We start from the raw sequence: 25,831 nt of genomic DNA, 5'->3' as shown, positions 1-25,831 counted from the left end.
TGTTGCTCGGGGATGATAGTCACTATGATGAATTGTTGGACATAGCCACTTGCTCCTTTATACTGATATCAGTAGATTTGTTTAGATATAGGCATGCTTTGTCATGTCTCATACTTTTCCTTTGGCATTTGATGTGATTTAGTTGTGTTTTAAATTCTATATTACTAGTGGATGACATTGAAGAAAATAAATCTGGAATCCCTATTAGAGCCAATCCATCTGACCTGGTTATAGACAAGTTAAGTTCATGTTGTATTTTCTTGGTTTGTCAATCCATGCCAAAACCTCGCTAAGTTACTTGTTTGCAATGTTATGTCCGAAGCTATACACCCGACCATTTTTTTCTTACAAACTCAAAGTTACTAACAATTTTCACTGGGAGATGTTTTTGTTTTTTACTTACAAAGACAGTAATTAAGATGCTAACCTGTACTAAAAGGTTCACTCCAAAGACCTAGAGTTGTTCCTGTGAAGAAAAAGAGAAATGAGGGTCAACAGGGTCTCTCAGTATGTGAATCGTCTGACTCTTAATGTTGGCTGGAGTCATGATCTCAGGCTTGTGGGATCAAGGCCCTCATTGGGCAGCCGGCTGTGCATGGATCTTGCTGAAGATCCTTTCTCCCTCTCTCCCTCTGCCTCTCTCCCTCACCACCACCTCCACCACCACCTCCCAGCACTTCCAAAGACCTGGGCTCTGAAGAGTGAAGTGACTTTTACAAGAGAGCTGCTAGGTAGTGTGTAGGCTTGGACTAAATCCAAATCACCCCATCCCCAGGAGTCCAACCCATATTGCTTTTTAGATTACCCTTCCTCTACATATCATGATGGGCTTCAAGTCGTGTTTTGAGTATGTATATATCATATACATGGAATCGTTCTAGGTTAGACTAGTATAAAATGCCACTTCATATCAAATAAGTAATAAAGTGTTCTTTCTTCCTTGCTGCACCAGAAGGATATGATAAATATGTAAGATAGTTGGAGAGCAATTTTCTGTGAGAATTCTCCAAAGTAGTGGCATGGTTTCATTGGCAAGAATTGTTCATTTGGTGTTATGCATGCTCTACCCACAGACCCACCAAGTCAGATCCAATCATTCCTCACTGACCAAATATCAATTGGACATTGAATTAAAATGTATTGCCTATCTGGATGCGAAGATCTCCTAGAATGACTATTTGGCCTTGCCCCACAGACGCTATCAAGCTGAGAATGATGTAGCAGGATAGAGAGAGAGATGCTACAAAACATTTTGGTGCATATGCCATTTCCCACACCAGATGGAACCTTGAGTGAATTTCAATGATTCTCATTTGAGCTCATTCACATTGAACTGAACAACCTTGAATGAAAAGCAGCAGCCCCCCATGGAACATAAGCAACTCTTCTTCAAACATGCCATAACAGAATAGGCTCTGATCAACAGGGAGTAAAGGGTAACACAGCAGTTCACCATAGATGGTAGGGCACAGATTAAGTGATTTTGGCATAGGAATGAGAAAACAGGGATCCCTGGGTGGCACAGCGGTTTAGCGCCTGTCTTTGGCCCAGGGCGCGATCCTGGAGACCCGGGATCGAATCCCACGTCAGGCTCCCGGTGCATGGAGCCTGCTTCTCCCTCTGCCTGTGTCTCTGCCTCTCTCTCTCTCTCTCTCTCTCTCTCTGTAACTATCATAAATAATAAATAAATAAAAATAAATAAAACTTTAAAAAAAAAAAAAAGGAATGAGAAAACACATCTCCAGGCCTTTCCTTGGGATGAGTGGGGCTCACAGGGCCACAGGGTCTCTTAGATTGAGATGGGGACCTCAAAGACCCATCTTTAATCAGGGCTTGAAGAGTTCTCTAAACTCATCACAGATTGGAGGACATACCAGTTGGGCTACACTAACACAGCTTCCCCCCACCCTCACCCCCAGATCAACTTCCAAAGGTAGAAGTCAGAAATGGTGGGTGTGGTGATAAAAATAGGGATTCTCTTTTACTACCATGAATACAAAAGAATCAATCCCCTTTTCTTCATGGTTTCCTTATCAAAGCTGAAAGAACCTTCTTGTTCTCTTTCCTTTTGACATCCATAACCACTGCTGTGACACTCGGCTTTTCTTTCCCTTTTAAATGAACTTAATATGCCTAAAGTACTCAATATCATCATTCCTGTGGATCCCTTTTTTGTTGCCAAGACATGAGTGCTAATAGGAAGAGCTGCCTTTACCAAAATATTGATATCTCTGTGCATTATGCAGTAGTACTCCTGCAACCCTTTGCAAGTGACTGTGTAGGCCCATTTATTCTTTCCTCCTGCTAAACTTCTTTCAAAGAGTTTCAGCAATTTTATTACTTTTGCCTTGCTTGTATCTTACCTCAGGAGAGACTGAACAATTAGAATAAAACCTGGCAATTCATTTTTCTGCTACTTCTAGCATTTCCTGATGACTTTAAGAATCACTTTCATTCTCATAGAAAAATTATTTTGCTAATTTCCCCTGAGTGGATTCCATTGGACTCAGCACATATGTCTGAATGTCAGGGTGAAGGAGGATCCATAACATGTTCCCAAACAAACAACAATTTGAGTAGTGCAAAGTTTGCAGGTTTTGCAACAGATTATATTTCTGATAAAAACAACCCATGAAGTTGATGTTCCTCCAGGAAGAATTGTTTCTGATTACCTAAAACCTATCTAACTCCTTTGCTAAAAACCTAAGATAATTTACATCAGGATTTCTTCTTTGGACAATGGTGAGTAGTCATCAGGTTGATTTTACTGAGGACTTAACTGTGTGTGTAACACTCAAGTGGCACTCTCCTACCGACTCTTTTCTCCAGTCCTCTAACATAGATCTTTGTCCTCCCCACCCAACACGTGAGAAAACTCATGTTCAGAGTGTTGAAAGACTTAAACTAGGTTCATACAGCTGGTAAGTGGAACAGAAGGGATTGAGAATCTTAGGTCTCTATCTTCAGACCTCTGAATCTTCAGACCTCTGCTTCCCACTCCACCCAGGTGGCTCTCTATCTTAGCCTGATGTAATGAGGTTCCTTCCATGACGGACGCTGTCTTACAATAAGCTCCTTATACAAACAAAGTTCCTATATAAACTATAGTTGCGCCCTTCTGAGATTTTAACCTTTTGATAAAATACGCATTTTAAGCCATCAAATTGTTATGTAACAGAAACTCACTTTTTAATTATATGAACCAGTATCCCATAGGTTCAATGAGCCTTTTAAAATTTCAAAGGCAGTTTACTACATAAACCATCCATTTAACCTATGTCCCAAATTTTAATTGTAATATGCCATTATATTCCATTTATTGATTGATTTTGCTTAAATTTAACCTTATTCTCTTTCTCAAATAACACAGCAGCACTAGGCATGTAATCTAGAAGATCATGTCCTCAAGTTTCATTCTCTCTCAGCCTTTTTTTTAGCAAACATCCCTGGAAACATAACGTAACTTCTTTTAGCTTCCATTTCCTTGTTAGTATATCAGGGGAATTATGGTATCTACTTCGCAGAATCCTTGTATCAAATGCATCAAACACTTATAATACTGCTCAGTACATTTTAGCTCTCTTTAAAGATCTTATAATTAAACATACCAAAAAACCCTCACAATTGCACTTTTTTTTTTTTTTATTCTACAAGAACTTACTTATTGGAATGGTTGGCTAGATTTTTCTCAGGGTACTTTAACCCTCTGAAAGCATTTACTTAATAGAAAAGAAAAGAGATATGTAATGAATGGAGGAAAGCTTTTTCTTTGCCTATTGTTCCCATGTGTTTTAAAGTTTTCTGTAATGTTTTTCAGTTTCATTAAAAGTTAATTTCATTTCTGTGCTCTTTACCTCAAAGATATATGCAACAGTGTAATTATACCTTAGCTTCTATCCAAGAGGCTTGAGTGTAAACTCAAACAAACATCATTCACTCCTGAAGACCTAGTAATTTCTGCTTCTATCTGCAAGAATGTCTTCCATCCATCTGAGAAAGCTCATTTAAATTTATGGAAAGAAACTTTAAAATAATTTAACTCTTTCAAGTTATAGATGAAAAACAAAATAAAACACTAATGGTCAGTGAAAAGTCCTTGATTCAGGGAAGCATCTGATCCAGTACTTGATTAAAATTACTTCATCCAGGGAACATAATGCCCTATAGGTCCCCTCTGCTCAGACTCTTTTAAAAACATAAATCTTACCTATATGTTCTAGAATCATATTTTTTATATCAAACTCATTTCTTAAAGCAGAAAATAAGAGTAAAAAAGCTTTGACTAAATTAAATCAACCCACTAATCACATTGGGTCTATTCAAAAGCATGTATATATTATCCAAAATGAAATTACATTTAAAACACTTAATCTATAAGTAAAATCCTGGGTGAAATGGGTTTCCATGTCTAAGAAAGAATCCTTTCACATATTGTAGAGAGTTCATGAAGAGGCAGCACCCCTTTAAAATGATGTGCTTTCCTAGCTTTATTGTATCTGGAAATGTTAGGCTTCTGCTTTTAAAAATCTATTTAAATATTTTTAGTTGATGAATACTATATTTAGAATGTAACAATAAACTTTGATAGTGATAATGACTACACTCCTATTTTGGCATCTGCTTTTCTCATCACTGATCAAGCAGCTCACCCCTAAAAAGCTAAAAAACAAAAATCATTATGCAGCTATGAATTCATCACAATTTGTCAGTTGCTGTTCAACCTTTACACCATGAATGTCACTAAAAAGAAATGGAAAGTGACTTTCAAGTCTACAATTTGTGTAAGGCAATTGTTCCACAAAAAGACTTTATTTCTTTAAAAAATATTCACAAGGCAAATATTTTAAGTGGTTTTATTTTCACTATGGCATGATGCTTATTGGGTGAAATTAGAAAAAAAAACACAAAGTTTAAAAAGGAAACAAAAAAGTTATGTTGGTGTGTCTTAAAATAAAGTATTTTATTCCTACATGGATAATGAAAAACACCACCACCAGACTTGGCTTTTTTTTTTCCTTTTAGAACTGCAAAATATACCAACCAGTAAACATGCAACTAGCACTTTCTAAGATTCTCCTGATTGCCATACTGACTTTATATAGATTGCTATGATTTCTGAGTCAGAAGTAAATGGGCATGTGGTCTCTTATGGTTGTTCAAATTCAGAAATGTCACATTTCAGTCTGAATATTTGGTACCCAATCCTTGAGTTCATAGCACAAGCTGAAGTAGACAATTTAATTCAATTAGCTAAGTGAATCAACAAAGATGAACAAGTGGTATGATCCAAGCCTAAAAGTCACAGATTTTTGGAAAACTAAATCAATGATTCCTTGCATGACTTCTAAATTCCCTCCTGTTATGTATGATATGGGCATAGTCTCAGAAAGATGTGGGATAGAGAATGAGGAACTAAGAGTTAAACCAAGTGTTACTACTGCTGTTCACATTTAAAATTTAGAATTAACTAATAACCACAATTTTGTATGCCTCAGTTCATCTGGGAAATAAGCACATACAGATTTATTCCAGCAATAAGATAAGGTACATTACACTATTAAAGAATGCTGGAAGGATATCATTGTTTGATAACCTGATAACCAATGTTTTCTGCAGATTGGGATTATTTGAGTAAATTTACTTCAAACACATACAATATGTGGCACAGATGGACAATTTTAACATGAAAACATTATTTTTGTCTACTGATTTTAGAAAAATGTTGACGCAGCCTTAATGATTCACATCTTTGAAATGATAATTTCTGGCAATAATTCTGGTTATACAGATAACAAGGAAAAGAAAAACAATGCTGATTTCTCTCTACATCACACCAGAAAATTCCTTTTTCTTCTGATCTTTGTGATACAGTATAATACAACATTTTACTAAATTAGTAATATTATAGAACATGAAATATTCGCTGGAACTTTAGTGAGATTAAATAAAACCCTAGGATTCAGCAAGGCTATGCATTAAATGTCATAAATGATACCTCATGAATTCAGAGGGAAAAAATCGTCTGAGTAATTTTTACTAAAACTCAATTCTACATTAGATTTAGGAGTTTTTAAATAGTATTGTAGAGATAATTGATGAGATTTTTGTAGTGTTTTAAAGTTTATTGGACTTTTTATCTGAAACTTCATTAGTTGCTCACAAAAACTCTTTAACTGACTCATGACCTTCTGTTTTATATAAAACGTTTGCTTGCTATAATACCAAATGTTGGAAAAATAAAACTGCCAAATATCATATTCAAAACTGAATTCTTGGGGAAAGAAAAGAAATGAAAGGAAACATATATGTTAACTGGAAAAATCATGCCAGTTTTCTTTGTTCTGAGTGCCTACTGTGATATAGGATAAGGATGACACCTTTACCTTGAAATAGTTACTGAAATTCCTTGTGATTCATGCATAACTACACAATTTTACAAATCAACAGTCAAGAGTAGTTTTATTTCCTTACTTGGTCACAAGATTCAACAATTTTAATAGCTGGACAAATGATTTTAACCAAAAGAGAACTATAAAGCAATGAAATTAATCTTGGAAACAGAACCAGGCCAAGAATTAGAAAGTCAGTCCATTGCTTATGGCTGAAATAATATGTAGCTGGAAATTTATTCTGCATTGTATAAGAAACAACCTAGAAGAACTATCAGGATGAAACTGTAGCTAGGCCTTGGCAAGGAAATTTACAACTGTAGAATAGGGAAAAATACTTCTAAAACCTATCAGTCTTTCTAAGATTTACACTGAACAAGTCAGTAGTGCTTAGTGTTGTTAATGGCATACAACATAAGAGAAAGTTTGGTAAGAACTAAACTTGTTAGGTTGGGTATTTTTAATGATATTCCATGGTATAATGGCTGATACTTTTAAGATATATATATTTGCTCTTTAAATATAAGTCATATATTAATCATCAAATAAATCAGACAATAAGAATTACCAAAGTACCCAAAATTATAGTCATAATTCTATATCATGACATAAAATTACAATCCAAAAATAGTCTTCATTTTGCACTATATATTTGTATTTTAGAGAAAGAATATTGCATCAGTGAATAAAATGTAAAAAGTATAAGATTTATCAATATAAATAAATCTAATAGTTTATCCTTCCCCAGAAGTTCTGTGCCTCCCTCTTCCCTCCCCCTCGCAAAAAAAAAAAAAAAGAAAAAGAAAAAGAAAAAGAGAAAAATCCAAATTTGAAATTTGGGATAGGGAAAAAGAAATATCATTCATTTATTCTACAATATTTACTGAATATATAGCTTAGAACTAGGTGTGGTTGGAAATACAGGGATTCCAAAACATGGTCTGAGATTTCAAGAATGTTAACTAGGCTTGTGATCATTTTGTAATATATATAAATACCAAATCACTATGAGGTTTCCCTGAAACTAATATAATATGTCAATTATACCTCAGTGAAAAATATCGTGGATTTAAATACATATACATATTTTTTAAGATTTTTAAATTTATTTATTTTGGTGAGAAAGAGAGCATGCACACATGTACATGCAAGGGGAGGAGCAGAGGGCAAAGGTGAAAGACAAGCAGACTCCCCATTGAGCACAGTGCACCGTATGGGGCTTGATATAAAGACCCTGAGATCAGGACTTGAGATAAAATCAAGAGTGGGATGCTTAACCAACTAGGCCACCCAGGCACCCTTATATACATATATTTTTTAAAAATAGAGAATGTAATTAATAACAAGAGAAAGAGAAATAGTGTTTAGTTGGGGGAAGAAAAAGTCCTAAGTACAAATGAGTGGATAATGTTGATTGAAATATATTTTAAATTTTAAAAAACCTCTTTTAATATATGTAAAAAGTGTATTTGTCATTTTATAAGCTTTCTGATTCACCTACCTATTGTTTCACTGCTTGATGTCATAAGCATTGGAATGGAAGCTGCTGAATTCGAGAAAATGATGGAAAAAATTAATTTTGTATAGTGGGGAAATTATGCCTCTGAGAACATCTATATTTATATGTCAAATGGATCAACTTGAAATTAAAATTTTAAAGAAATTTGATCCTATAGGTGATTAGATGTTAGAATGTAAAATTAAAGCTTTCAAATCCTTAGACCACCTGTAAAAGGCAAAGAAAAGATAATTTTGTATAACATTTTTCCAAAACGTTCCTCTAAAACATTCTTTAAAACAAGACAAAATTCCCCATAAAATGTCATCATAAAGGTATAATATTGCAAAAGGTGGTTTTGGGTTTTTTTTAATGCCCTCTTGATTAAGTTGGGTTGTTGAAGATTATGGCTTACCTGTGCCTGAGCTACTGGTTACTGATGTAATTACTATACAAAGAAGGAGACAAATATTTGAGAATGTATGTTAAATTGTGTTAAAAGACAAAATTAAATATTTATCTAGTGACATGTTTATATCTAAAATGCAAATCAATTATTAATGTAACAGTTAAATTCGTTTTTGAGATATTCACGCATTTCAATAAACTTTAGCTCTCCTTTGGCTATTGCTTTATTAGAAATCATTCAATTAAAGTTAAGATCCCTTGATATTAGTAAAAGAGAAATGGCAAATTACTTTTAAAGAATTTAACATAGAATTTTCTCCAGTAGTAGAATTTTCTTCATCTTCTCCAAATTAGTAGTATGTAGAATATTCTTCTTAGGATATATAACCTCTGAATAGAGAAGATGTTCTTCACCAATATTACAGTTGGATATAGACTCTGCTATTTGGCATTTAGAAAATAAATAAGGAATGACAAATTTGAAAAAAGGGCCAAATTGCCAGAATTGCAAATTCACTTTGCTGCCAATTTAGAAACTAAAAAGGCAAACTTTTTTTTTTTTCTTTACCTGATTCAGTGCTTAATATGGAGGTAACTGTTGTAGTAGAAACTGTGGGAGAAGAAAATATCTATGAAAATTAAATTACTTGAATAATTTTATTGGGAAGTTTAGTTTAAAAAAACATTTACAATAAACTAAACATTTCTAAAATTGTATTCAGAGGATAAGTGACAAAATAATCTCTCATTTAAATCAACACAAATAACCTTATAGATTTATTATAAGTCCATCAAAAATAACTATTTTCTGTTATTACCACTTAGCCAAAATCTCATAGGAATTTTATAAGGTCTGTTTAAGGGCCAAGAAATAAGATTCAGAACACTGACATGTTATAACTTAGCTATAGGTAAGTGATCAGTAGTAACTAAAATTTAAAATAGCATTTTACAGACAATAACACAATTTTAAATATATTCTCAAAATCTAAGGTTCAATTTAATTTACTGTCTCTTAATTGACACTATCTCTGTATATCAATCTATAGGAAACAAAATCCCACCAGGAATATATAAGTGTACTGCAGCAATTCTAGGTATACTTATATTGCCAGTAAATTACACGTCCTGAAACTAAAGTTGAACTGCATTCTCTCCACACTCTCTTGAATGGACATAACTGAAATGTCCTTATAGCAAATATATGAGTTAAGAAAGAGAAATTAATTTTTTATTTCTATGTTTTCAAATTACTTCCCAGTGTAATCATGATTTTAAAATATTTACTTCATGAGAGATCACATTCAACTCATTTTTATTCCACTTGTTCCAATTACTATCTAAAAATGTCAAGCTTTGGATGATGATATTTAACTAATAAGCATACATTACCTAATGTATGTTCTATCATATTCCTAACTGAATACACAGGGGTATAGTGAAATAATATTTTGACAGATTTTCTAATAACTATTCATTCTAATTTGAAATTTTTATAACAGATTTACCAGCATACTTTTTACTGGCACAGACTTTTGTGAAACTATAAAAGATTTCCCACAAAAAGAAATCAGAAATACACATTGAAAATCATGATTATTTTACCTGTGAATGTTGAATTTGCAGAAGCAGTTTCTGAAATAATCATAAATTACTATTACAAGAACGAAAAATTGTGAAAAAAAATCTAAATCTCAAATTGCCTATGAATTATCTGTATCTTGTTTATTTTACTTACTACCCTTTCTGATACAAAACAAGGAGTAGCTCATGTATGCTTTTAAAGCTTATTGAGATTTATTCTTAAGATCTCTGTTGCTCATAAGTGATCCTTCAATCATTTAATTCTATCGATCTAATCCTCACCTTTTGTTCCATTCCCTTATGAAATGATTGTGACTTATGTCTCACTCCCTCAATTCCCAGTGCCTACATATGGTCAGGGGCTCCCATGCAGCAGCAGAACTGCCTCCATTAGCCAGCTGTTGGAATACCTTAGCAGATTTGGTTTTGAAGTGACCCGAAGTGAACAAATACAGTGCAGTGGAATTGTCCCAAACCAGTAAGGAAGGAGCAGTTGAAAGCCTTAAGTACCTACTCCTTTGCTGTTGATGATCTGAAAAAATTCCTAGCCTTTACCTCTCCTTCCCTAGTTCAATTCAAGTAAAAAGCAAGTACTCACCACTGCACTCCAATTCTCCTGCGATGCAATAGCTGAAAGTTACATTAAAAAAAATGAGGTTGAAATTTTAACTTCTAATGATATACACCTCCCAAATTTAACAACAAATTGTCTAACCTTGAAAAATCAAAACAAAAACAAATAAGAGCACAGTAAATAATTGTTTCCCCAGGAATATGCTTATTTTGTTCACATGCTGTACTATTTGTTATTCATAATCATTTCACTGAGGCATTCTTGATACCTGAAGGAATGTTTTGCAGTCAAGCTGTAAAGTTTGGTTCTTACATTTTTGGCTTCAAACATGACACTGATGGTCATGCTGCTCTACTATAGACTTCCCCTCTTTGCTTCCATGTCATTGTCTGAAGCCTATAAACATGATCTTATATTTACAGAATTAAAACTTTTTTTACCTAAAATTACAAGTGACTTTTTCTGTCCTGTCTTCTGTATTATAAGATTTAACAAACCATTTGTTGATATGTGGATTTACTGAAAGTACAAAATAACTGGCACAACCTACGTAAAATTCAATATGAGCTTTCTCATTTAGAAATAAGAGAGCTAAAATTTATATCTATATATTTTTAATTTTTTTCTAAATAAAACTGTAAGAAACAGAATTATTTATTGGAAATTTAATAGAGAATGTACCATGTTCTTCCACAGTTATCCTGAATCACTCCACCTGCTGGTATGATATCATTATAGAAGCAGCTGCACTCCGATAAAGTGACGCATTTCATGAGGTTCTCATCCAGATAAGGAGCATTATCCGGGCACTTAGCATAACAACCTGTATGAAAAATGACCCACGGTTCATTTCTGTTTATAGAAATGTGTCATACTACATTATATATTTGTAAAGTTATGTAAATGATTACAGGAACTGAAGCAGATAATAGCAAAATGATATCACATTCTTAATGAAAATATATAAATTGAATAAGATTCAAATACTCTTGCAACGGAATATCAACCTAACAACTTACAAATTTTGGCTGGTTTATTTTTTTCTAAAATGTTTCCTAAGGTATTTTAAAGTAATTTGCTACTTTAATGATGGCATGATGTTGAACATAATACAAGGCTTTGATAAACACCTATCTTGAAATGTGAATGCCAGTTCTAAATATCTATTTTAATAAGGATAGATGAAGATCCAGATATCATAATAAAATGAGTTTGAAAGATCCCAAAGCCTGGGAGCTAACACAGAGGCAACTTTGGGAAGTTTTTTCATCATCTTGTTCTCTTGCCATTTCTTCCTAAGATATGTAATGCTAAGAAGAAAGTACTATTTAAGTGTGGGATATAGTTAATTGGACTATACTATACATTGCATTCTGAAACTACATTCTCAATAAATTATATTGTCTAACAGAAGGTATAAAAACTGACAATGGGATCATAGCACTGTGTTTTCCCCCCACCAATAATTAAACAAATTATTTATGTCTAAAGAAAATGTTTCTAATGTAGAAATATTAACATCATGATAAATATAAATATCTATTCATTAATTTACAAAATATAGGACTGAATTGGCAGAAACTAACATCATTTTTCAGTTTTAAAATATCAATATAATTTGCACTATTTCATAGATATTACAAAAATACACTTTACCTTCTAAAACTGCAGAAAATTTCTGGCCAATAACTTGGTCTCTGCATGTTTTTGTAGTCACTGTACCACAAGGTTCATAGCGCCAACTGCATTCCCCAGGTTCGTTATAATAATCACAGAAGACAGCTATAATTGAATCATTTCAAATTACTGCCATTCATTATATGATGATTTTCACCTTTCATTTTCCAAAGCATTCTTAAAAGGGATTTTGGATGATATTAACAATAAACAGACCTAGAATATATCAGTCTGAATTATCAAGTCCCTTTGGCTTTACCCAAATTGCCATACAAGCTGAAGTAGTTCACAAAAAATGGAGGGGAAGCATATAGGATCAAAACAGCACTTTCCTTTGACACTTCACACTAAGGTTGGTTTGAAGTAGAAAAGTTTATTGATTTTCCCATTTTGAGATATTTTAGATAATAGTCCAGATTCATAATTCCAATGCTCAAGCTTAACTTACAAAAATAAGTCTGGGGAAATCAGGCTTATTTAATATATAAATAGCCATTCCTGAATGAGGTAACTAAAGATTTCAGTTTTGCATGATAAACTGAAAATGTGGATTCAATGGCAATATTTCTCATTTATCATATTCTCTCTCATGATACTTTCCATTAGAATGGAAAGAGTTGACTGATTTCTGCTAAATTAATCATATCCCATACATACCGAGATTCAGCTTATATTCATTTTATAGTTTGTCTGGACGAGTGCTCTATAAAAGTTTTAAAAAATAATTCTTGAGGACTTTAACCCAAAGTAGTAGATGAGGTAAATGTTTAAGGATATATGACTATACCAAGATAAGTAAACAGTTCATTGTTCATCTAAATATAAATAAGAGATGTTTTCCATCAGTATTTAATTTTTCTCCTGTTAACACAAGAACTTACGTAACTAAAATTGAACGTGATGTGCTGTGCTGGGTGCTCTATTTTTTAAAATAGGTACTTTTCCCATGATAAACATATTAACATGTTTTTTAAACTTTCTAGGTACAAGAATATGTATTTTTTAAAGATTTTATTTATTTATTTATTCATGAGAAACACACAGAGAGAGAGGCAGAGACACAGGCAGAGGGAGAAGCAGGCTCCATGCAGGGAGCCCTATGCGGGACTCAATCCTGGGTCTCCAGGATCACATCCTGGGCTGAAGGCAGCACTAAACTGGGCTGCCCAAGAATATGTATTTATAGGAAATATGAGAGGGAGACTGATTACCTAGCAAAACAATTGGATCTAATTACATTTTTAAAGAACAACACATGGACTTTACTTACGACAGAGATCTGGTTTTCTCCATGTGACACAGACTCCAACTGCGCTGCATGCCTCTGCGTACATAGCCACAGCTGTGCAGAATCCCAAGTACTTCCCCTGCATGTCACATGCACAGGCTTCTTCAATACATGCTTCTAAGTAAGCTTCGGGGTCCACCTAGATAGAGTACAGCACATGAGTCTCTGGGAGCAAAACCTTGTGGGGGACGGTGTCACGGCTCTCAGAGCCACACTACCTTGTGGTGGCATTCTTTGAAAATGCTGTCCCGGATGATCTCACATTTTTGCACAGCCCAGGTTTTACAGTATGGGTTTGAGTCACATGGGAAATTTTGTTGTAGCGTGTCTGAACATTTTTGACTCGTTTTCCAGCTATTTCCAAATTCCAGTGCTCCAATAGCTTCTGTTGAATGTCTTGTTATGAAATCATCCTTGAGGTCACCGTTATTATTTCCACAAAGACCACACACTTTGCCCTACAGAGATCAGAAAGGGAAATCAACAAGTAGGTTGCACTATGGATACAGAGATATTAAGAGATGAGATCAGAAAGGAAAATTTAAAAATGAGCAATACTACAGTTGTATATAGACACATATAGATAAGGAAATTATGATTATATATAGTACCATGAATCTATTTTATTATTCTTTTTACTAGGCTCCACACCCAACATGGAATTTAAACTCACAACCCTGAGATCAAGGGTCATATGCTCTGCTGATTGAGCCAGCCAGGTGACCCTATCACAAATCTATTTTAAATTCCAAATTTTGTAAGGAAACTAGAATCTGTGGATAAGAGTCTACACTTGTTTAATCCAAGATATTTTATATCACAAAAAGATTTGGTATTAACTAAGATTGAGAATTAGAATTTAATTTTACAATTTAAGAATCGTAAAAAACAAATTATATTCACTAGCTTTAAATTATACAGGAGTATACACTCTAGGTTCCTAGAATATTTGCCCCAAGAAATACACTTAATTTTATCCATTCACCAGGTACCTTAAAATTGTACCCAAGCATGCTTAAACTAGAGTAGCCAATCAAGGTTAAACTAGAATGTCTCAGGTTCATTGCATTTTTTTTTTACCAGATTCTATCATCTTTGATTACATTTCATGTTTCATGATAAGGTTCCGTATGTGGCAGGCTTGTTCTATGACCAAAACTACCACTCTATCACTTTCCATTGACAAATTATCTCAGAAACAAATTATTTTGCTTCCCCGTTCATCACTTATTAATGATATACATACATGCCATCGAGGATCCAATATAGCAGAAACTCTTGTATTCTTATCCCAAATTATGGTTATTCCATTTGAAAATTTCAGAATCAGGTACAGGCCAACAGTATGCACAGAATATGTATTTCCATTGAATCCACATTCCTTACTTTCTGTAATTTTGGATGCTGTTACTTTTCCATCATGCAAGACAACATTCTGATCCTGTAAATTAAGATAGACTTACAATAACACCATTTTTATCTGGCTATTAATAATCTAAGGGAAAAAATATATAAAGAGAAATAGTACTGTACCTGAAAAGAAACTATGATTTTTCTTGAGCATGTAAGCCCATCTTCACAGCATGGGATGCTTTCTGTTAAAATACGGAATGTGCCATTTTCACGACCACAATAATCCTTTAAGAAGTAAATTATAATAATAGTTAATAAATATCAGTGATGTGGAACTCAAGTACAATATTTGCATCAACTAATTCTTAGACAGTGATACCTTAAACTCAATAAATTACCATATGCTATATTAGGGAATTTCCAAAAGACAAGAGTTTAACTGCATATACAGATAGTAGTCTTAGCTGAGTCCAACCTAGTTAATTTGCTTTCACTTGGCCCTTTTCCTGTTACTTCTATACAAGTTCAGAATTAGACCATAGGTAAACAGTACTTAACTTATATAATCTAGTTTATAACCATCGATTTAGTTCTAGGCTCTGAAAATAGCTAGATGATAAAGGTGTTTTCCTCCCTTTGTGATTTTTATGAAACTTGATATTCAGCCAAAACTAATACATAAATACAAAACAATTCAAATTTCAGTGATTAGATGTGACTTAGGAAGCAGCTTAGCACCTGCTAAGCATTAACTCTGGAATGACACAGATCTGAGTTTGAATATGGCATCTTCTACTTAGCAGTTCATATTGCTTAACTTCTCTAAACCTCAATCTCTTCATCTTCACAACTTTTGAGTATTGTCATAATTAAATGTAATAAATTTGCTTGGCAAAGAAGCACTTATAAAATGGTAACTGTCATTGTTGCTGTAAGTGCTGCTCTTAAAATGATGATATCTAACATTTATCGAACACTTAGTATGTGTTCCAATACTATACTATGGTGGCTATTTCCACCCCCATTTTACAGATAAGGAAACTGAGACACAGAGGGATTAAGGAATGTGCCAGAGTTACATCAAAGAAATGATAAAGTCAGGACTGAAATCTAGGCCTACTGCCTCCCAAGTCAGCATTCCACTGTGTTATATTTCACTTTCTTTGAAAAACATTTGAGGTACTGTTGCTTTAAACTTCACATTTTGACAATAAAATTCTCCAGAGCTCGTCTACAAATTAATTATTAAGAATAAAAACATTATAACAAAACACACTAGTCATTACCTCAACAAATGAGTACTGGCAGAGACCATCAAAGCTGTAGCTTTTACCATCAAAACTTCTCACATGACCTTCCCCATAGATGTGGCAGACGGTCTGACATTCATTTTGTGTACAGCTCCAAGATCCTTTTATGCAAGTACTAAAAGAAAAAAAATGATAGAGTGTGGTAATTATATTATGCCAAGATTCACATATTCATACTACTTTTATAAAGAAGCAAAAAACCTTGTTTTATATTGATTTAAATTTTGCAGTTGTCATTATATTATATGATGTTCACCATATAAAATGCCAAATGAACTTTCTATTTCCAAAAGTGCAAGAGAGAATATAGTCAATAATATTGTAATAACTTCATATGGTGACAGATCATTTCATTATGTATATAATTGTTGAATCACCATGTTATTTATGTTATTTATATTTATTTAGTTATCTAAAACTAATATAATATTGTATATCAATTATACTTCAATAAAAATAAAATAATCTAAAGTTTCTATTTTAAAAAGAGCACTTTAAACTATATTTGACCAATATTTTTCACACAAACCAAGTATGACTTCTTTCTTATAAAAATAAAAGCAGACTGTACTTTCTAATATCCAAAACATATAAAATACTAATTCTTGATTATTCACCATTTGTTGCAGCCAACCAAAGTAACACTTCCTTGGTCATACTCTGATCCACCAAAAGAACATGGGCAGTCTTCAGGAAAGACACAGTTCCCTTTAGAATTTCGCACCATGCCTACTGGACAGTAGCACCCAGCTTTGCAAGGCAAGTTCTCCTATGAGAATAAATATAAAATGTACACTGTAAGGTACTATTCTAACATGTCACAGTATCAGCATTAATTTACAGTGCATAAATATAGACCAAGTATACATTTAGAGCCAACATTTGACAAGTCAAAATAACACAATAAATATGACCTTCAACTATTTTTCACTGATGTATTAGTTTGTATCCATCTTGACACAATGAAATGTTTGAAAAGGCTAAACTGCAATGCCATGTCACTTACATCAAAACCAGGCATGCTCCAAGTGCCACATTTACCATCAACTCTTCCCTGTGCCCTAGGGTTCCTGCAGTCAACATACTCGGCTCCTCCAGAACAATTCTCTGCAGGATAAAGGAAATTGTTAATCAAGGGCATCTTGATCTTCTTATTTTAACCCAAGTAGATAGATTGTATCATGATTTCAACACTTACGTTGGGCTGAATTAATGGGAGTCTGGCAAAGAAAAATTCCATCCCGACAGATACTGGAAATAGAAGAAAATTATACATTTAAACTTCAATGACAACTTCTTGATACAACTTCTGAGGCAGGCATGCCCCAGGAAGAAGCACAGGCTCCAGAAGATGGCGATGAGGAGGGGCTGCTGACACACAGTGAGGAAGAGCTGGAGCATAGCCAGGACGCAGACGCATAGGATGGGGCCTTGCAGTAAGCAGCCTGATAGAAGCAATGGCCACTGGCAGAAGGGTGTGCACTGGACCAGGCCCAAAGCTAGACACCCACCCCTGGACACTACCCCTGGTGGGTCCCAGGAGATCTGGCAGCAAGCACCTCCTCCCCCACACATCCCAGCCAGTGTCACACCCTCTGCAGGCTGGATAATTGGCCTCCCCTCCCCATGCGCCCTCCCTGTTGGCACTGCCCAGGCCAGAGGGCAGAGCACAGAGGTTTCCCTACACTCTACTTCCCCTCCCAAGACACTCTCAGGCTTTGAGTTTTTCTATATGTTCGGAGAGGGGAGGGTCACAGGGAGGATACCCTGACAATAAAGAGATTGGATCCTCCCCTCCCCCCAAAAAGCAAATTTAACCTCTCATTCACAAGTCTTATCACAAGTAGATGAATGAGACACAGTGCCTCACAAACTCTATTACATGTACCAAATTATAAGATACAGCCCTGTTCATATCATAGGAATGTACAATCAAGGTTCTACATGACATCAGAGACAACATGAAAATGATGGCTGGATCTTGATGGGCAAGTAAGAGTCACCAGATACTGCTGATAAGATGGGAAGCTGTGATGCCAGAAAGAACAATAGATATGCCAATGATTTGTTTGGATAGGAGGCAAGAAGCATGCTAAGGGCAAGTGGTAAAAGCAAGTCAGGGCCAGATTTCAGATGGTCTTAAATGCCAAGCAAGCTTGTTTCTATTCTTCCGGCAACTGTCACCATTAAAGTTCCTGAACAGCTAAGTGGCACAATCGGAATAATGTTTTAGGTTAGTCGTTTTAGAGGTAATGCAAGAAATACGAGACAGAAGCAAGGCAAAGAAAAGAACAGGCAAGTTATACTTCACAATGATGCCAGTAAGAGCTCATGTGGGTCTGAAATAGGGTAATAATAAAGGGAGCCATAATTTGGAGGTGATAGTCTAAGTTTCATTAAAAAAAGTAACCTAATGATTCCTTAACATCTGCAGAGAAAGTATCATTATCAAACCCCAACCAAATGTTTTTTATATGCTGTGATGGAAAGGGGTTGTTACCTATGCTTTCCTTTTAAATGGCCAAGAAAAATCGTTCATTGCTAAGTGATAGTTTCATGGAACTAAAGAAAAGAGAGAAGGTACATCCAAAAATTTTTGGAATGGCTACTTCATTTTTGCATTCATGTTGTTAAGAATTGCTATGTCTGCTTATAGAATTAAAATATGGGTAAATTACTTTGCCTGAAATTGTAAAAATCACAACCTCTTTAGTTAGCCATTATAAAAAAGTCAATTCTTCAATTTCTCTTACTGCCCAGGAACTAAGTTCAAATACTTGAGTGCAGCCTGGCCACTGTCTACTTTTCCAGTGTGATCCTATATAACAAGAACCTACATGTGCAACACTTTTCAAGCATTTCCTACTTGAATGCATTCTGTTTACTCTCCTGGAAATCTCTCTTCCCACTTTAATTTTGTCTGGAAAAAGTTTCATTTCTTAGGAAAATTCAAATGATGTTCTTCTCTGAGAAGTTCTCATTATCTCCTCAAGTAGTGACTGGCCTTTCTGCTCCCATATTATAGTATACAAACCTCCTTGCAATAGTCAACACCTTTGTTCTGTGAGTCCAAGACAATGTTCACTCATCTTTGTAAATTCAGCCCTTAGCACAAGGCCTGGCACATGGCAAACATCTATTTAATAAGTGTTTGTCGAATGGTGAATGCTGAGAGACAACTAGAAAGCATTGTCTCAATAGAAAACCATTTTGCATTCTCTGTATGTAGAATACATACTGCTAGAATGTTTTTCTATTGGTATTTAAAACCAAACAAAAGTAGGACACAGTATAAAGCCATTATAATGCAGTGAGCACTTAAGTTTAAAGAGAGCAATAACTAACTTCAGTAAGAAGTAGAAAATTTAAAAAGCGGCAGGTCTAACGAAGACTTTAAGAACAGTCTATTTCTCTAAAAAGGACAGTCCTTTAATTTCAAAGTCATGACAAGTATATATGTAATTTCCATACCATTTGTTGTTATTAATATTGATGAGTTTTCCTGGTTGCATGACCTCGCCACTTACGTAGCAGTCACACTGAGATTTCGGAACACAATTCCCTTCATTATTCTGGTACATTCCATCAGGGCAAGTGCATCCATCAAATGGAACACCTTCTATATCACAGCTCCTATATCTTTCTGACAATGATCGACAAGTTTTATTGCAGGCTTTTATATTGTACTTGAAAACGAGGTTACGTGGACAAGAGGAATCTGTTGGTATAGGAATAAAAAATAGTGAATATGTATACATTCAGGAAAATTAACAATTTTACTTTAACTTGATATTTACAGGTGAATTATTCACAATTGAGGTTATGAATAATCAAGAAAAATTACTTGTTATTTTTATTTTTCATTCTTTTTTTTAAGACAATATTGAGTCCCTACTATATGTTTATACTTACACATCCTGGTGGGGTTAAACATAACCCCATAACATAAACAAGATAGGAAATATACTGCTGTCATATGGCTTATATTTCTGGGGGAAGGACAATTATGGCACACGCTATAAGGAAGGAAGATGGGAAGCTCTAATATGTACAACTGGGAACTTGCACTCCATGAAAATCTGTCATAAGAGAGGGAAATTCTTCCAAAGAGCAAGCAGAAGAATGGCCTTTAGCCTTAGAACAATGAGAAGCTGAGTAATAATCCATTGTGTGTATATATATATATACCACATCTTTCTTATCCATTCATCTGTCGATCGAAGAACATCGAAGGCCCTCAAAGTTCTAACCACTGATTTTTGTCTCTGCATTTATAGCTTCTATTCTTCTGCTTGTTCTTTGAAAGAATTTCCCTTTCTTCTGACTTAGTCTGTTCCCCAGACATAGAATTAGAAAGGACAAATATCACCATTTGCTTCAACATAGATGGAACTGGGGGGTATTATACTGAGTGAAATAAATCAATCGGAGACGGACAATCATCATAGGGTTTCACTCATATGGGAAATATAAGAAATAGTTAAAGGAATTTTAAGGGAAAGTAGGGGAAATGAGTGGGAAAAATTAGAGAGGGAGACAAACCATGAAAGACTCCTAATTCTGGGAAATGAACAAAGGGTTGTGGAAGGGGAGGTGGACGGGGGGTTGGGGTAACTGGGTGACAGGCACTGAGGAGGGCACTTGAGGGGATGAGCACTGGGTGTTACGCTATATATTGGCAAATCACACTTGAATAAAAACAAAACCAAAATAAATAAATAAATAAACAAACAAACACTTGAAACTTAAGTAAAAAAAAAAAAGAAAGAACAATGAGAAGCCACTGACTTGTTATAGACTGGAATGTCACCTAATCAGGTTAGTTTTATTTGGTTTTACTTAAAGAGTGCACTGATTTCTTTATAGAAAAAGTGAATATTGAAGGAGGCAATTGCAATCACCCAGGAGAAAAAAAAATTTTTTAAACTAGGGTGATGCCCATAGAGATGGACAAATGTAAATGGATTTAAGGGAAATTTTGGAGGTAAACTCAACAGTCTTTATTAATTAGATATGGGCTATGAGGTATTAAGTATAATCTACAGAAAATGTATTTCTATGAAGTTTTTTATTGGTAAGCCAAGTATTTTTCTAAAGTCATATTCAAATACTGCAATAAATATTTAAAGCAAGATTCAATAAATATGATAGTTGAGTGCCTAATTTATTTATTTCTATTTGTTTTTTCAAATTTTATTAATATTGGAGCACCAGGGCATCTTAGTTGGGTGAGTGTCTGCCTCTTGGTTTCAGCTCAAGTTATGATCTCCAGGAGAGGAGATCAAACCCTAATTTGGGTTTTGCACCCAGCAGAGAGTCTGCCCCCCACTCTGTCCCTCCATCCCTCTGCACAGCACTCCTCCTCCATATACTCTCTCTCTCTGAATAAATAGATCTTTAAAATAAATAAAATACAATGTTATTAATATTTAACAATCCTTTTAAAATGTAGTAGGAGTTGGAATATTAAATTTCATCATATAAAACTGAACAGAAACCTATGTTCATATATAAATCCATGTATATTCTGCTCTTATTTAAAAATGAATATATTAAATCAAGATAAAAGACTCAAGAAGTAAAAATGCAAGGATCACTCAAACATATTTTTTTAAAAAAACCAAAATCATCTTTGAAAAAACCAAATACAAATTTGTAAGTATGTGTTTCTAAACTACACACACACACAGACACACTCTACAGTAAAAGTGAAAGGAAAGTTATCTAAAAAGCCCCTGTCCTACTTACCACATAGTCCAGTTCTCCATCCCACCATGTATACTTCTTTCTCAGCACATGCTTTCACATAGTTGCCAAAAATCGTGCACAAGCAATCTTTACTGTTTTTACAAGTACAAGTGTATCTTTTGCATTCCTTTAAGAAATTAATGTACATTTCATTATGAAAATATTCACAATAACAGATAAACTGGGTATCTTAATTCAGTTCATAACCATTCCTCTTCCTTGAAAAAAAATCTGTCTTAAAACTTGGGGAAATATTTACTTTTGAAATAAGCAAAGTAGCAAATCAAATATTAACTAAGTTTTCAAAGAACTTGGAAAAAGCAGAGAAACTTATTCAAGATTTTTCTCATTTGGGGTTATTTTCCAGTACCATTTTTTAAAATTGCTATATCTAACAACTGAATAAATTAGTGGAATCCAATGTTAAATTTAAACCTATGTCTTAATCTACAGACAATGCCCATTACTTGAAAAATTTTAATGTCTATAGGCTTCTATTGATATTATCAAAATATTTCACAAAAATAGCTGTTAATCTTAGACCCTCACATACCTCATAATATGGTTTAACGTTCACAATTGGATGGCAGGAAGCAAAAGGCCCAGGTGAATCAAGAAAAATTCCACAATGATTTTCAGCAAATATTTCTGGAAGAAAATTCATGTACTCAAAATTAGTATCAATAATGTCATAATTTTTTAATTTAAAAAGTGTAATTGTGTTTTTAAAGTGCTTTTGCTATAACATATCTAATTTATTATCAATATATATAAAAATAGCATGATATAAACAAAAGTACCTTAAGCAGCTAAGAGGCAAAATCTTTCTTTTTAAAATGTTTTAATTTTTAAAAACTATTTATTTGATCATGCCCTGGGCTGAAGGTAGGCACTAAATTGCTGAGCCACCCAGAGATCCCCTATTGATTGGCTTCTAAAGTTACTGTCACCAGGAAGCAATAAAGGAAGCTGATTGAATATATTAAAAGGACATTGAGGACAATTATTTCTAAAATTTTGACAAACTTGTACTGAGGTATCACCGTTTTTAATGTAAATCCTACTAACAGCTTATTTAAGCATAGTTTAATTGCCTGTATTTTATTTTATTAAGTTAAATAAAAAACATTGAAAATTGAGATTGTTAATTTATATAGCTCTCAACTGTTAATATAAACTTAATATAAATTGGCTTGGTTTCTTATGAGATATACATTTGTTTTTACCTATTCTCATTTTAATTATTCTCATTGCAACACTTGCAAAACAAAATAAGATGACAATTAAATCATGAAATATGTATTACCATGTTGATGGGGTTCTATCAACTCATTCTATAAATCATAACAGGTTAAATGAAACTTTAAAAAAGGAATGAATGGCTTTGTAATTTTTAAATATTGTCAAAAGCTGATTAGACATTTGTTTCAAATAAGCAGATTAATATAGAAACAACTAATTAGAGGTGCCTGGGTGGCACAGTGGGTTGGGCATCTGACTTTTGGTTTTAGCTTAGGTCATGATTTCAGGGTCATGAGATCAAGCCCCACATCAGAGTACAGTCTGCTTGGATTTCTCTCTCCCTCTCCCTCTCCCCCTTCAGCCCCTTCTCTCAAATAAATAAATTTTAAAAAAAATAACTAACTAACATATAAACATAATACATTTTTTAAAGATTTTATTTATTTATTCATGAGAGACAAACAGAGAAAGAGAGAGAGAGGCAGAGACATAGGCAGAGGGAGAATCAGGTTCCATGCACAGAGCCCAATATGAGACTCGACCCTGGGACTCCAGGATCACACCAAGTGCTAAACCACTGAGCCACACAGGCATCCCCTAAACATAATACATTTTTTAAAAGATTTTATTTATTTATTTATTCATGAGAGTACAGAGAGGGAGAGAGAGAGAGAGAGAGGCAGAGACATAGGCAGAGGGAGAAGCAGGCTCCATGCAGGGAGCCTGATGTGGGACTCGATCCTGGGCCTCTAGGATCCCGCCCTGCAAAGACAGGTGCTAAACCGCTGAGCCATGCAGGGATCCCAACATAATACATTCTAATTTACTTTCCATTGCATTGCATTATTTTTGAAAGAAGTAACATAAGATAAAGTGATCATTAAAGTCAGCAACACTCAGGGAACAATAAGAGACAGATTTCAATTAAAAATACTTGGGTTATCAGTAACAGACACATAAATATAGAAAACAAACTGATGATTGCTAGGAGAGAAGCAGATGGGGGGATGGGCAAAATGGGCGAATGGGAGTGGCAGATACAGGCTTCCAGTTATGGAATAAATACGTCACAGGGATAAAAGGTATAGCACAGAGACACCTGGGTATCTCAGTGGTTGAGCATCTGCCTTCTGCTGAGGGTGAGATCCCACGGTCAAGGGATCAAGTCCCACATCAAGCTCCCTGTGGGGAGCCTGGTTATCCCTCTGCCTGTGTCTCTGCCTCTCTCTCTCTCTGCATCACTCATGAGTAAATAAACAAAATATTAAAAATAAATAAATAAATAGTCTACTACAGGGAATGTAATCAGTCATATTGTAATAGCATGGTATGGTGACAGATAGTAGCCACACTTGTAGTGAATATGACATTGTATAGACTTGTAGAATCACTATGTTGTACACCTGAAACTAATGCAACATTGTGTCAACTATACTTCCATAAAAATATATTAAATAAATAAATAAAATACTTGGGTTACAACTTCATCTTTAGCCCTTATTAATTACACTCTATCTGAACTCCATTATCAAAATCTACATTAATGGAGATAATAACCTTATCCATGCCTTTCATGAGTATTTTGGGAATAAACTGAATTGACATTTATGGAAGACTTTGGTAAACTAAAACATGAGCTGAATCATACAAGAATAAAGGTTTCCTCGTGAGATTCATATTTGGCAAGATGGCAAAAGAGAAAGGGTCCTCAATGCATCTGGTCCCACAAACTTAACCTAGATAACTTTTAAAACATTCTGAACACCTATGAATTTGATTTGAGATGCAAAGAGAGAACAGCTGGAATGCTACAGAGAGAAGAGTGATCACTTCTGACAAGGTAGGAAGGCAAAGAAAAAAGGTGAGGGAGGGGAACCGCGGCAAGCTGGGAAAACCCAGCCTGAAAGGGGAAACAAAGCAAGCCCCAGACAAAAGCCAAGCCCCGGACAAGGGGGAACATTAAAAATCTGCTCCGGAGTATTCTCTGAAAAGTGCTCAGCAGGGAAATAAGGCAGAATTGCAGGACGGGCAGTGAAGCCTGTCCTAAATTTGCTTCAGAAGAGACAGACCCCGGGAGGGCACAGGACAGCAAGAGCTCTCCTGTCGCTGGGCACCCTTCAATTTGTACAGATCAGTGCATCCGCACCTGCCCCCAGGAGCACCTAGGCCAGTGTGGACTGAGAGATTGCAGTTCCATACTCTCAGGGAGCCCTTGGCTCAGGAGCTGGAGATCTGGGTGCCACCATTTTTAATTTTTTTTTCTTCTTCTCGCCTTTCATCTGGGAGAGGCAGGGCCTCTAGGGAGCAAACACCTCCCAGCATAAACAGTTCACACTGAGCCAGGCCACCTGGCAAGAGGCGGGGCACAGATACCTGTGAATGAGTAGAGAGGAACCCTCCAGAAGAACTGCTGGAAGAACAGGGGAAGAGCAAGTTTACTGACCAAACAGCACTGGAAAGCTCCAGGACTAAGGGAAAATAGTGTATAGAACTAGAGGCTTCTTTTATTATGATTCATTTATATGTCAGGTTAAAAATCTCCAATTTTTTTTCTCTTTTCCTGCCTTAACTACAATAGTTTACCAACTCTTCATTTTAAGCTTTTTCCTTCTTGAATTTCATTTTTCTAAAATCACATGTCTTAGATATATATCCCATTATTGGATTTCCTTCAATGTATTCAATTTAATTTTGGTAGATATATGAATTATGCGTTTTTGTTTTTTTGTTTTTTCTGTCTCATTTAATTCTACAATGGTG

The 25,831-nt window shown here is 34.7% G+C and overlaps 1 protein-coding gene across 1 annotated transcript in view; it reads right to left on the bottom strand.

The window, feature by feature from the left end:
- LOC121479771 (mucin-19-like) overlaps positions 1–25,831 on the bottom strand; it is a 111,908-nt gene that overhangs the window by 58,433 nt on the left and 27,644 nt on the right. Inside the window, exons 17-33 of the mRNA XM_041735581.1 lie at positions 22,383–22,477; positions 21,830–21,956; positions 19,553–19,799; positions 17,280–17,332; positions 17,088–17,188; positions 16,699–16,850; positions 16,058–16,196; positions 14,952–15,056; positions 14,665–14,859; positions 13,637–13,876; positions 13,401–13,557; positions 12,110–12,235; positions 11,135–11,276; positions 10,478–10,509; positions 8,864–8,905; positions 8,303–8,335; positions 428–466 (exon numbers count right to left, since the gene is read on the bottom strand). Coding sequence (XP_041591515.1) covers positions 428–466; positions 8,303–8,335; positions 8,864–8,905; positions 10,478–10,509; positions 11,135–11,276; positions 12,110–12,235; positions 13,401–13,557; positions 13,637–13,876; positions 14,665–14,859; positions 14,952–15,056; positions 16,058–16,196; positions 16,699–16,850; positions 17,088–17,188; positions 17,280–17,332; positions 19,553–19,799; positions 21,830–21,956; positions 22,383–22,477 — 2,025 coding nt within the window. The remainder of the gene's footprint in view (positions 1–427; positions 467–8,302; positions 8,336–8,863; positions 8,906–10,477; positions 10,510–11,134; positions 11,277–12,109; positions 12,236–13,400; positions 13,558–13,636; positions 13,877–14,664; positions 14,860–14,951; positions 15,057–16,057; positions 16,197–16,698; positions 16,851–17,087; positions 17,189–17,279; positions 17,333–19,552; positions 19,800–21,829; positions 21,957–22,382; positions 22,478–25,831) is intronic.

Source organism: Vulpes lagopus, chromosome 21 (assembly GCF_018345385.1).
Source record: "Vulpes lagopus strain Blue_001 chromosome 21, ASM1834538v1, whole genome shotgun sequence".
Classification (NCBI taxonomy): domain Eukaryota; kingdom Metazoa; phylum Chordata; class Mammalia; order Carnivora; family Canidae; genus Vulpes; species Vulpes lagopus.
This window is presented reverse-complemented; position numbering and strand designations above follow the sequence as displayed.